Genomic DNA, 13,155 nt, shown 5'->3' on the forward strand with positions numbered 1-13,155 from the left:
GGTCAAAATGATTAATTGGAGTTGATTAAAGTTCATACTCTTGATAAAGTTTTAACTATTCAAATGGAGAACTACAAAAATGGAATGATCACTATGGCACATGGCATACCACAGAGTACAAAACATATAATAATTCTACCAATTGATTAAATTCCACAATACTCTTCTCACTCACTACATAATTGATAATTCCCAATTCAATGCCTCCTTTGCTTTGCACGTTTCCATGAACTTTTACCTTTGATCTTCCATTTATCAACCCCACCAGGTTGGTTTTTCTCTTCAATCTCTCGAACCTTCCTTTTCCTGTAATTAATAAAATGCAATGCACAACAACTTTTAACAAAACCCCTTCTAAAACTCATCATAATCAAGTATTATATAGTATCATCAAACAAATTAATCTCACCTGTAAACCTTGAGTGATTGATCAGAAAGTAACTCATCAGCCAAAGTTGCCTTCCTTTCTCTCTTTGTAAGTCTAGAAGTGAAATATTCTGATACTGGCTCCACCACTGTCCCAACCTAACCACCATTTTAATTATTAAATTTATTATTATGTCACTAATGACTAATCTACCCCCACCTGGCTCACAAACATTACCTGGAAATACTTTGGGAATGTGCTTAATTTGGAGTCACCCTTCTTGTAATGCCTCTTGGGATCAATCACATTTCTCAACTATAAACATACACATAATTGTTACAAAGTCGAATCATTTATGTTTTTTTTTGCAATTTAATCTATTTATTAAGAGATGTCATGGCACCTTTAGGAGCTGAAGATCTTTTTTCAACTCGGGTGTGAGAGTAGGGGCAGGCATGTCAAACCTACATACATTTCAAACATGTTTTAAGTCAATGTCTGAATCTTAAAAAACTTGGGTATATGATTTGACTTAGAAAGTGAAAATACTACATACCAACTCTTTCCTGTTGTGTCTTTGACTTGCTTCTTTAGTAACTTGTTGACCTTTTTTGGGTCATTAGGTGGAACAAACAGCCCATCAATGAGCTCTGAGTTGGGTCTATATACCAGATTAGTTTCTGATATATTTTGAGATTTGTTATTGGACCCATTTTTTGTACCAAATGAAAGAGAAGGTAGCTTTGGTTCCCATGAAAGGCCTATCATTTTCTTATCTTCAGGCATTCTATTTTTCCTATGAGAAAAACACAACTGTTAATGTTCACCACAATGTAGCAATTAGTGTCTGGAATCCAAGTGACAAAAACATAACAGCAGTGTCGTAGTTTCAGTCGTAACGGATATAAAGGGTAGAAAAAAACTGAACAAAATAAATACGTTACGCGAAAGACTCAGGTATCTGATTCTGCAGGATGTGTTAAAAGAAATTAAATAACAAAAACAAAATCAGTTATGAATGGGTATCAAGACTGGCAAGCTGGTAGCATTCAAAAGATCACGCCAAATCTAAGATGAAACCAGGGTTACAAAGTGGCAAAAAAATCATAAATTGGTCTAAATCAGCAAATCATAGATGAAATTAGGGTTTAAGCGTTGAGCTATGTAGATTAGATTGTCAACATTTAAATAGGCTCGCAAATCGTGGGGAATTGAAGGTGAGAAACAGAGTCCCAGAGAAACGGGGATGTTACCTTATTCAAGGGAGAAAGAAAGATAGAGGCAAGCAGCAGAGCAATATCCTATGATAGAGGCGGCGGCGAGCAGCGAGTGACGATACACAGCCAGATGATGTGAATATGCGACGACAGAGGCGACTAGCTAGCGAACCATGAAAATAAAAGATGTGTTTGTGTTTTAAGTTTGGATTATTGATAAATGAAAATAAAAGATGTGTTTGTGTTTTAAGTTTGGATTATTGATAAAAGGGATAATGTAAGGGGTAATATATTTATCGATTTGTACACATTTGGTCACTGACTTTTTTTTTCGTCCACATTTACCCCTTCAACTTGTTAAACTGTATACATTCAGTCCTTATGACCGGCTACTCCAGGTTACCCGGTAAAAATGACTTAATAGGGTAATATATTTCTCACTTTGTACACATTTAGTCTTTTTTTTTTTTTTTTTTTTTTTTTTGCAAAATAAGTCATTTTTTTGTACTCATTCAGTACTTATGAATGATTTTTTAGTTTTTTCTCATGAAATCTTACGTGAGACATTCATTAATGAGGTGTATGGGGCTTTTGATGCTTATATCCATCGCGATCTCGACTACTTGGTTGCTTAGGTCATGTGTTCTGAACGTCATAACTTCTTCATATGATCTCAGATTTTAATGATCTTTATATTCATGCGTTTGTATTTTAGTCTACTACAACTTTCATTTAGATTACTCCCATTAAAAAATAATATATTTTTACTTACGATTTTTATATCCATACGCGGTGGCGGATTTAGTATGGTCCCGGTGTTGCACCGACAACACCTGTTTTTTCTGTTCGCAGTGGAAAATTTTTCGCTTTATTTTTACGTTTATACATATTTTCCATGTAACGGCAACACCCATTTCATCTCGGCAACACCTACTATGTATTACTGCGTCTTCCCTGTCCATACGTTTTTTATGAATGCATGTATGTATGTTTTTTTTATAAAATCGTTAGTAAAAATATATTACATTTTAACGGGAGTAATTTTAATGAAAGTTGTAGTAGACTCAAAAAATGAACACGTGGATAAAGATCCTTAAAATCTGATATCGTATGAAGAAGTTACGATGTTCAAAATACAAGACCTAAGCCAAACCACAAGACTTACGCAACCAAGCAGTCGAGATCGCATTGGACATAAACATCAACAACCCCAAGCACCTCATCAATGATTGTCTCACGTAAGATGTCGTGAAAAAAAAACATAAAGAAATCATTCATAAGTACTGAATGAGTACAAAAAAGGACTTATTTTGAAACAAAAAAAATGTTAAGGACTAAATATGTACAAAAATATTAAGGACTAAATGTGTACAAAATGAAAAATATATTACCATATCAAGTCATTTTTCCCGGCTAACCTGGAGTAACAGGTCATAAGGACTGAATGTGTACAGTTTAACAAGTTTAAGGGGTAAATATGGACGAAAAAAAACTCAGTGACCAAATGTGTACAAACCGAATAATATGTTACCCTTTTAAGTCATTATCCCTTGATAAAATTTGACATCAAAATTTTGGATTTATCATATTTAGTCCATTAAATTTAAATTATGTTAAACTATACCCTAAAATCTTGTAAATGTATCAATAACTTAGTTATTGGGACATGTTATCTCATCACATGAGCTAATGGAAGCACTAGAGTCAACTAAAGGATAACTCAATGTCCCAAGGTCAAGTAAAATCTCATGAAATTTTCTTAGGGTTTCACACGTTCTACTGGAAATAACAAAGGATTTATACGACCTACATGTTTCATATCATGTCATTACGGGCAAAAGTTCCAAAATTGCTTCAAAAACTTGACCAAAATGATAACACTTCTAATTCTAATTATGATGACTTAATATGAATTAACAGAGTTCAAAATTTTGATCAAACACTTAATTACAACCTAACTAACATCATAAACATGATTAATACCTCAATTACAAAGATTAACATCATCATCTTCAATAGAAATTTTAATTATAAAAACGACTAGTATATTTGATTTTCACTTATGTTTTGCAGTTAGAATGGATAAAATTAACTTCAAAGTTTAACCTTATACATACAACTCAATTGACATTTAATGGATTCAATGGTTATCAAAACAAATTTGTCTCAAAAACTCCATTAAGAGACCTATAGTCCACCATTGAATCATTTAGAGGTTTCAACACCATTAAATGGATTTTGCGTTGATAAACTTACATCTAAATTATATCATTGAATTATTTTTTTTAATCAAAAACAAATTACACTAGATCCATTCAATATATCATGAATGTAGTTCATTAAAACTTTATGAACTCAATTTCAACTTGGAAAAGAACTTATGTTTATAGATTTGTGATAAAATCATGGGATTTTGTACAAATCTTCAAGACATAAAAGTTTAAAATGAAAAGATGAAGTGGAATTTACTACCTCACAAGCTTTCCTTTGAATATTTTGATCTAGATTCACCAAGGTTCTTCGATTATGCTTCCAAGTTCTCCATTTCCTCCATACAAATCATCTATATTCTTTCTCTAGCTTTTCCACATTTGAAATGAAGATAATTAAGGGATGGGGCCTTTAATTCTAATCTCTCGCTAGGTAGCATTATTAGCCCATCAACTTGCTAATTTTAGAGCTAGTTCCAAATTGACCTAAAGGGAGACACGTGCGCCAAATGACATCTGGTCTAGTGGTATCAGAAGTTGACGGATATATGTCTTTCAACCAAATGTTAAGTTCAAGTCCCGCTGTTGACGAAAGGTGCAAATTTATGAGTAGAGTGGTTGGTGAGTGTGTAAGTCATTTAAAAAAATCCCAAATTGACACTCAACTAACATTTATAATTTAATAATTCTCATATTAACCATGAAAAGTTAGTATTATAACAATATTGGTCCAAAATATAGTTAATTAAGTTAATTCAAAGTCACTTTAATTTGTATAACCGACAAAATTGACCCTTTGACATTCTAATTTTCCATTCAACCTAAGATGACATTTTATTTAAGATTTCAAGTCCTTCAATGTCTATCTACCTTAGATGTTAAACTTTTTACTATTTAAATAAATTTACACAAATTTCGTTCCTAAACTTCTAATCTTAAAGTTTTAAACTTCATCTTTCACATCTCAAGTAGTTAAATCTTAATTAAATTATTTTTATTTAACTAAATTTGAAAATTTTAGTTCAATTATTTTTATTTAATTTAAATTAAACATTAATTTATTTTACGTAGAAATTCAATTAAAAATATAAACTTCTATCCCAAAGTTACACGTGTTACATAACCATAAAAATAAGGCTCGAATAAATTCGTTAATCATATAACAATGCATAAATGCAAATTAGGTTTTCGATAAACTCACAAAATATAATTTGCAAATAAAACTAAAAAGTAAATAGTCACACAATTATGATAATTGTGTTATGCAACCAAACTAGAGGTATTCTATCAATTTCATATTAGGAACTCCATTGTTTGGTCGTTGACTGACATTCAAGTCCTTTTGATAATCATCAGACTCCACAACTCAACAATCTCTCATCTGGAGGCCAATCAACAAACCAACTGCCTTCCAATGTGTGTACCTCTTGTAAACCAAGACTGTGTAACCTCCTCTCTCTAGTATGATGTCTTCTCATCAATCATCTAAAAAACTCGTTGAAACTATGCAAAACTTCAACTTCTCTATTGTCTAATGCCTCTATAAACATTCTCGTTAGATTCTTCGTACCAAGGATTTTGTTTTCTCAAGGACAGCATACCAATTCTGATTATAGAAGTTCTGTGATGAAGTGATATATCATCCAGATGTTTATCGTCTTACTATGAAACACTGAATTCTAGATGAGAACTACACTCTAGTTGTGACAATAAATAACATCCCAGAAGACTAGTCTTTTTTGTATCGCATGTGTACAATAGGCCAAAAGATTTGAAACCATAAAGAATAGCTGAAAACAAATGAAATTTGTCAACATCATTCACTGATTCACTTCCAAAATTCAAAACTTCTTTGTTAAAAATACAATACAATACAATAACCGATTGTTCTTCCCTGAAACCATGTAAAAACTAGAAAAATAACCTCAAAAGAGGGAGCTACCAACCACAACTACTTTCCAAAAGGAAAAGAACCACATACATGTATGTCCCTATGAATTCACCAGATTAGTTTTATACATTAAATGCATCATCATCATCATCATCATCATGTATCTCGGCTATTAAGCTGTGAACGTGCAATATAAGAAAGCCTTGAAGATGCCATTAAAGGTGCCTCTTCATCTACTGCACTATCCGACATTGAACTAAATCTGCTGCTATTCCTTGTATTATCTTCATCACTAATGTTGTTGTCGGATGACTTCTTTTCCAGCTTCCATTCCTGATTAAAGAAACATAGTCAATATAGATTGAAGGGTATTTTAGACATCTGACAAAAAATTAAAACACTTTGACTGACCTTAGTCAATCGTTCTGGGATACTTTCAGGGGGAAGTTGAGATGCTTTCACATCTCTAACCTTTATGTAGTTGTACATCACCACACCACAAAGTGCTACAAACAAATTTTAATCAATCTTTTTAGTTACTATTTTAATGATTAATTTAAAGATTTAAACCCAAGGGTAATGATGACATTTTGCATACCAATGGCATAACCGATAATATTGAGCCCGGTAATGGCAGACTCTGGAAATATTACAGTTGAAAGAGCAATCAATATCCAATCTTTAAGGACACCTGCTACACGAATGGTAACTGCTCCTGTTCTTCCAATTACTAAGAAAATGGACAGGTTTAATGCTAAAGCACATAAAGCGTTTGAGAAGAAAATCCAGAAGTTGAATTGAATTTGTGAAACTTCCATGTTACTCTTCTCCAACAAATACCATGGCACAAACAAGAAAGCAAAACTGCAGGGGCAAAAAGGGAAACATGATCTTTTAGGACATGAACAAGGGTATCCTATGTGGTAATGAAGAAAAGTGAATAATACCTGCATGGAGCTATGTAATACAAGCTTGTAATAGGGTTTAGAGATAAACCCTTTTTTTGTAGAAGGACTTGAGTTAAAACTAGTCTCAAAGCTTCTGCAAAGATGCCTGTTACTTGATAAAGTGTCCCTATAACATTAAAATGGATTTCTCCATATGAAGAAATCACAACTCCAACACTGACCAACAGCATGTTCAACAACACATCCCACCTCAGCTTGTCAGTGCCACATAGGACTGCCATGATAAGTGTTGCTACTGGCACTGTGTGTGTCCATTCCAAAAATACATTCACTCAGTTATATTATTTATAAACAAAGTTTTAAAAAAAAAAGATATATAGATAAAAGTTTTGCATACTTAATGCTTTCAGCATTTGGATGAAGGCCACTGATATATGCAAGTAAGCAGTGTTGCCAAACCTGAAATGTAAATATACAGCAACTTCACACTCACATAGATATGCAAAAAGATGCAGGAAAATAGAGATCTATATGACATAAATGATTCTTACCAGAGACTTGATGCGAAGAAAGCGCTGATGGGAACTACACATGTTGCATATCTGTCAATGCCCATGAAAAGAGAATTCTTAATGGAAACTTAAAATGTGCTAGAAACTAAATTAGTTAAATTATGAAGTAGATATCTTACATTTCAAATGTCATTTTAACTGGAGCAACAACCTGCAGTATGATTGAAAAAATATAAGCGAGGAAGCAAAAATAAGCCTGTGATTTTGTGGCATTCTTTAAGATTTCATAAAGAACAATACCTTAAAAACACGAACAAGAAAGAATGCTACGGCACCAGAAAAGCCCATATGGATCATAGTAAGAGTGATTGGAAAGGGAAAACTGAAGTACTTTGGAGAGAGAACCCACTGCAAATAGATATAAAGATGATAAGCAAGGGAAAGTTAGATGCAGAGAGATCAATTTAAAACAATGTTGAATTACCTTGTTGTACAGAATAACTCCAGATGACAGCAAAATGTAGATTAAGAGATAAAGGTAAGTCAAGAAAAGTGACTTGTTGATCATCATTGTAATTTGTAGCAGCTTACTTCACAAGATTACACCTTGTATTTGTATGTATTAGTTCCCAGATTCAGAGCATACAATAAGATTCTCTCCCACACGGATAACCGGATTTCAGACTTCTTCCAACCAGAAAGCTGATATCAGCACTCATCAAAAGCAAGGAGGAAACCTCACCTTCTGCACCATAAGCACCCTACAAAGCGATAAGATCTAAAGAGTTTACTATTACTTGTATATATGAAATCATTCCACATTTTGGTGAAATTACAGCTACCTAACTTTCTTATAGTTAGATTTGAACAGTAAAGTAGTTTCACGGTTTATATCCAGACACGACTTTTTATCAAAAGTTGTTAAATCTGTCAATGCCGGAACAGCCTACCCTAGTAGAACAGCGATGCGATCCCTAGGAAGTAGGAACTACGCTCTCGATCTCTGGGGTTATTAGTAGGAGGCAGTAATAGTAATACCATATCGGAATCCTGACACCTTAGGATATTACTACATCTAGCATAAGCAGATGGCGAAGTTCATAGATACACATGGAGTCATGGAGTAAACAGATTTTTCTTACGATTCTACACTAAAGTCAATAGGCACTCGTTTGAAGGAGATGTCACTTAGAAACTAAAAGTGCTGATCTACATCGAGAGATGGGATACATTTGTAAGATTACGGTAGAACATTGATTTACCTTTGAAGATCAACTGATTCCAAAGCTTAATGTTTATATCTAGCCCCTAGAAGCAGCAGACAGATCAATTTGTGTCTGTATCGATATGTGATAATACATAGGAGGGAGGGAGAGAAGGAGAGTGGAAGAAGAAGAAGAAAGATTGTCAAGATTTTCCCCCAAAGTAACTTAACTTGACTCCGCCCGTGTCTTGTGGCAATAGCAATGGCATAGGTGTAGCTACCTTTATTGCTATTCTTGTAAAATTAAGTTTTTTTTTGCAGTAAACTACTAAACTTTATATATTTAGGGTAATTTTATCGGCATTGGATCTTATTGTATGGTAATATATAGGCTATCTATTAATTTTAGGCCAAATTTTATGGCTTTCTAATTGGCATTTGTATTTTGTATTACCAACTTTTCTATATCGGTTTAAAATGTCATGGTTTTTTTTTTTTTTTTTTAAATTTCTTGGTGTTGAAAGTCGATCTCGACCTGCTGATTTTGTCACCTAGCCTAAAGTTACTAGTGGTTTGTGCCACATAATCAACAATTTTATAGGTGGGCACCACGTAATCAACTACTTTACAAGCGGATGAATCCATAACCAAACCTCATCCGTGAAACCTGTGATGTTTTTCAATTAAGGCACCTTCCCCATTGCGAGAATCGTGATATTAATTTTGTGTTTAGTGATGAGGTCGACGCCTACAACAACGAGGGTCAATGGGAGGGAGTCATCAACGTCGTCCTCCTCAAGAATCAATACTCGGTTTCTTTAGAGCTATTAGGGAACAGTTGGAATTCAACCGGTCAAAAACTTAGACTTCATAGGGAATGGTTTGATGGTAAATCGGTCTCACCAATCAAAGAACAAGAACAATAGGCACATATACGTATATGAATTGTAATTTTTGTAATTTGCCTAAGAAGTTTATGTGATTTTTCTTTGATGGTAGTGTTAGAAACAAAAATGAGATGGGGAATCCATGAGACTGATATGGTGATTAGGTTTAGAAAATTTCATCATGTGACCTCTTCTTTTAATAGATTAGATTAGGTATTAATCTCCATGAGTAAATGTAGGATGATTGGTTAGTACCAAATATCAATTCTATACTGGTACTGAATTTAAACATATGTGACGGTACTCGGTACTCTAAAATAATGAAATTCGGGATTTGGTACTGTTAGTATCGAAAACTGGTACCATTCTCGGTATCGGTACCGATAATGTTAGTTCAATTTGGCACTCAATATCGTTTTTTCACCCATTTCGTTATTCGAGATTCTCGAGTAGGTAGCGGTTCGGTAACCATTATCGGTTCCGTCACATGTTCATCCTTAAATGAAGGCATAATCCAACAATTTTAGGGATGCTAAGATCCAATATGGTTTGAATCTGTCAGACATGCATCAGATTGCTTGTTTCTCGTACTTTAATACATGATACGCATTGTTAAACATATTTTGTTGCAGGTGTCTTTATCTATAAAGTTGAAGATTTGCAACAAGGATAGATTCAACAAAGGGGCAACAATGGAAGTTTGCAGTGATGAAGATGGTTTCCAAGGTGGTATAAATCATTGAGGAGCGATAAAGATACAAAGTTTTTGACAGAAGTGGCTGATAGCAAATTGAGTAGGGGTAACCGAGTTACCCATTTACAATTGAACTGAAGAGGTTTTAAATCATAACTTTGGAGTTAAAAAATTAAAATTAAAAAAAAAAATTGAGGACCTTTTATTCCAATCCAAGAAAAATTTGATGGGTCTCAATGATATTATCCTTATTTTATATTAACCTAATATGTTATCCATCTTAATAGTTAAAATCATCTTATTAATCAAATCAAATATTAATCGTTAGTTATTTAATTGTTATATGTGGTTTGTATCTTTCGTGACGACATGTGTGGATGTGTTGTTTCGTGGTTTTCTATTGATCTTTTATTTAGGGGTACTGATGTCTCAACCAACTTGAGAGAATAACACGAATCGCGTTAGACAAGAAGGTAGATAATACACGAATCGCGTTTGAAGACAAACAAAGACGTGTTAGCCCGACTACACACAAAGCCATTGGAGACCAGAAAAGTGTTGAGGCGATGAAACCAGGCCCGAGGAGCCTGCTTGAGACCATAAAGGGCTTTATTCAGACGACATATATGATCGGGGCGACTAGGATCTTGAAAACCCGTTGGTTGCTCCATAAAAACGAGTTCACTTAGATCCCCATTGAGAAACGCATTATTGACGTCAAGTTGATGAAGCGACCATTGGTTAAGAATAGCCAATGAGAGAACAACTCGAACAGTAGAGGCTTTGACCACCGGACTGAAGGTTTGAGAGAAATCAAGACCCGGAATTTGGCTGAAGCCTTGGGCGACAAGTCGGGCTTTGTGGCGTTCAATAGAGCCGTCGGCACGATACTTAGTACGATAGAGCCATTTGCAACCCACAACATTGTGATGATGAGGGCGCGGAACAAGAGTCAATGTGTTGTTATGGAGTAGAGCATCCATTTCCTTATGCATGGCGGACATCCATGTAGGATGTTTGACGGCAGTTTTAAATCCTTTAGGAACAGTATCGGCAAATAATGCGGAGGAAACGGCTGTTTGAGCCAAGTGGGCACGGTGTTTGGGCTTGAATATGCCCGATTTGGCCCGCGTTTGCATGTGATGACCGCCAGTAGGGGGCTAAACAGCAGGCGTAACAGGGGGAACCTGTTGGAGATAGTGTCTAAGTCCATAACTATATTTGGTATGTACTTGACCCGACCCGGCATGGTCCATTTGGGTTGCACTTCACCCGAACAATTTACGGATAATCTTTTGAGAATAGTATAAGTTATGATTTATTAATATATTATAAATTCTAATATATTAATATAAAATCATATTATTTAATTAGTGTTGATCTATAATTAATTTAGAATTAATTTAGAGATCAAAAGTATGACTAATTAAATATGGGCTCTTGTATTTATATAGTGTGGGCTAATGCTTATTTGGAATGGACTAGGCTTGCATGGAAAGTCCATGGATACTCCATGGAGCTTTAACCCATGGATCTCATGGAAATGAAAAGACATGGGTATTAGGGTTTACATGGATGTAACCCTAATCCACCACACTATATAAAGGAGGCTTTGGTTCTTGAAATTGCACTAGTTGATGTGTGTAAACCAAGAGGGCCGATTTCAAGAAGTTTGTGACTATTCTCTCAAGTTTCCAAGTTTGTGGTGATTTGTGACTTCCATTTGAGGCATCCACATTATTAGTGCTAGGCTCTCAAACTCCAAGCAATCAACTACTACTACAAGGTAAGTAATTCTACTAGTTTTATTTGATTCAAGTATCCCATGCCATGCTAGTTAGGATAAGAACCTTGGAAAAATAATTATTTGCATGTATCTTAGTCAAACATAGATCCAAGGTTTCTAGGGTTGCATATACACCATATGAGTGTTAGAATGCTCAAAACCCATCAGAACCTCGGGAAGTTGAGTAGTGGCATCCGAGGTAGAGGTAGAGGTAGAGGCAGGACCTGTTTCTCCGGCGTGATCGGTGTTGATGGGAGGAGCTGGTGGTGTTGTTGGAATGACAGGTGGAGGACCGGCTGCAGCAGCCACAGGAATATCATCTTCGCAGAACCCACATGCATGTGAAGGGGCCGGAGAGGCCAGGGAGGTAGTCACGGGTGGTGTGGGAGCATCGTAACCATAATCTTCATAAGAGAAACGAGATAACACGAGCAACGTCTTCGGGGTTTGAGAGGATGCACCAGTAAATGGGAACAACTGTTCATCGAATTTAGCATGTCGAGTAATGAATATGCGGGAAGTGGTAGGATCAAGACATTGATATCCTTTATATTGAGAACAATAGCCAAGGAAAATGCACGGAAGGCTCCTCGGAGAGAGTTTGTGTGTTGCATAGTTGCGTAGATATGGATAGACACGACACCTAAAGGGACGAAAATGTCCATATGATGGGCATCGGCCGAAGAGAAGCTCAAATGGCGTCTTCTTTTGTAGAACCGGCGTAGGAAGACGGTTAATGATGTAGACGGCTGAGCTGAATGCATGAAACCAATAAGATGGGGGAATGTGACCGTTTAACATCATGGCTAAACCGGTTTCGACAATATGTCGGTGTTTGCGTTCTGTAACGACCCAAAAATCAGGGGTAAAAATTTCATTTTTAATATAGCTAAAACATTGATACCATTTATTTCAAACATTCCAAATCATCATTAAGTAAAATAATTATCAGAGTTCGTCCCAAAACCATTCATTGCGGAAATCATAGGTGTGTGCACTGCGATCAATCCGAGCCCTTCATTTCCAAATCGATGCAACCTGAAACCAAAACTGTAAACCGTAAGCACAAAGCTTAGTGAGTCCCCCAGAGCATACCCCACACACAATCCACATAACACATATCGTACTAGCTGTAATAGCTATCTCTACCGTTATCACATATCACTCAGCTATAAAAGCTACTCTACCACGTATCTGTCACAACTAGCATTTTGGCTAGGAAATTTCGTCCTCATGTAAGCAATAACTATTGTGAGACTTGTGCTAACACATTAAAAGTGTACTTTATGGTTCCTAATGGACCATGGAAAGATAGAGTGCAATTTGCACCAAGTATGTGAAATCTCTCCCAATTCTCTCCAAGTATGTGAAATCTCTCCCAATTCTCTCCAAGTATGTGAACTCTCTCCGAAATCTCTCCAAGTATGTGGAATCTCTCCCAAATCTCTCCTATATGTGAAATCTCTCCAAGTATGTGAA

General features: G+C 35.4%; 2 protein-coding genes across 3 annotated transcripts; both read right to left on the bottom strand.

Annotated features, from left to right (window-relative positions):
* Positions 1-1,752, bottom strand: LOC145146538 (rRNA-processing protein fcf2-like). Of its 2 annotated transcripts, none has more exons than XM_079075006.1 (6): positions 1,621-1,752; positions 924-1,163; positions 771-831; positions 605-682; positions 410-525; positions 1-306 (listed from the first exon to the last, which is right to left on the bottom strand). In XM_079075006.1, the coding sequence occupies exons 2-6, from the start codon at positions 1,151-1,153 to the stop codon at positions 198-200; spliced, it is 594 nt and encodes a 197-aa protein (XP_078931132.1). In that variant the 5' UTR covers positions 1,154-1,163; positions 1,621-1,752; the 3' UTR covers positions 1-197. The 2 variants fall into 2 exon arrangements, with proteins under 2 accessions (XP_078931132.1, XP_078931133.1); XM_079075007.1 differs by having other exon boundaries at positions 924-1,154; positions 1,621-1,730.
* Positions 1,753-5,600: 3,848 nt separating this feature from the next.
* Positions 5,601-8,571, bottom strand: LOC145146564 (putative sugar phosphate/phosphate translocator At3g17430). The gene is made up of 10 exons (XM_079075009.1): positions 8,368-8,571; positions 7,590-7,866; positions 7,406-7,513; positions 7,285-7,316; positions 7,145-7,195; positions 6,991-7,052; positions 6,633-6,894; positions 6,284-6,549; positions 6,097-6,191; positions 5,601-6,018 (listed from the first exon to the last, which is right to left on the bottom strand). The coding sequence occupies exons 2-10, from the start codon at positions 7,674-7,676 to the stop codon at positions 5,842-5,844; spliced, it is 1,140 nt and encodes a 379-aa protein (XP_078931135.1). The 5' UTR covers positions 7,677-7,866; positions 8,368-8,571; the 3' UTR covers positions 5,601-5,841.
* Positions 8,572-13,155: the final 4,584 nt, after the last annotated feature.

Source organism: Lactuca virosa, chromosome 1 (assembly GCF_052849685.1).
Source record: "Lactuca virosa cultivar CGN04683 chromosome 1, Lactuca_virosa_CGN04683_v6, whole genome shotgun sequence".
Taxonomy (NCBI): domain Eukaryota; kingdom Viridiplantae; phylum Streptophyta; class Magnoliopsida; order Asterales; family Asteraceae; genus Lactuca; species Lactuca virosa.

Excerpts from the sequence above, each read along its gene's own strand:
- LOC145146538 (XM_079075006.1), bottom strand. The coding sequence starts at position 1,153 with ATGCCTGAAGATAAGAAAATGATAGGCCTTTCATGGGAACCAAAGCTA. Across the intron at positions 832-923 it reads GACACAACAGGAAAGAGTTG|GTTTGACATGCCTGCCCCTA; the intron begins GTATGTAGTATT and ends AAATGTATGTAG. Across the intron at positions 307-409 it reads CAATCACTCAAGGTTTACAG|GAAAAGGAAGGTTCGAGAGA; the intron begins GTGAGATTAATT and ends TATTAATTACAG.
- LOC145146564 (XM_079075009.1), bottom strand. The coding sequence starts at position 7,676 with ATGATGATCAACAAGTCACTTTTCTTGACTTACCTTTATCTCTTAATC. Across the intron at positions 7,196-7,284 it reads GTTAAAATGACATTTGAAAT|ATATGCAACATGTGTAGTTC; the intron begins GTAAGATATCTA and ends GGGCATTGACAG. Across the intron at positions 6,895-6,990 it reads CCAAATGCTGAAAGCATTAA|TGCCAGTAGCAACACTTATC; the intron begins GTATGCAAAACT and ends GGACACACACAG.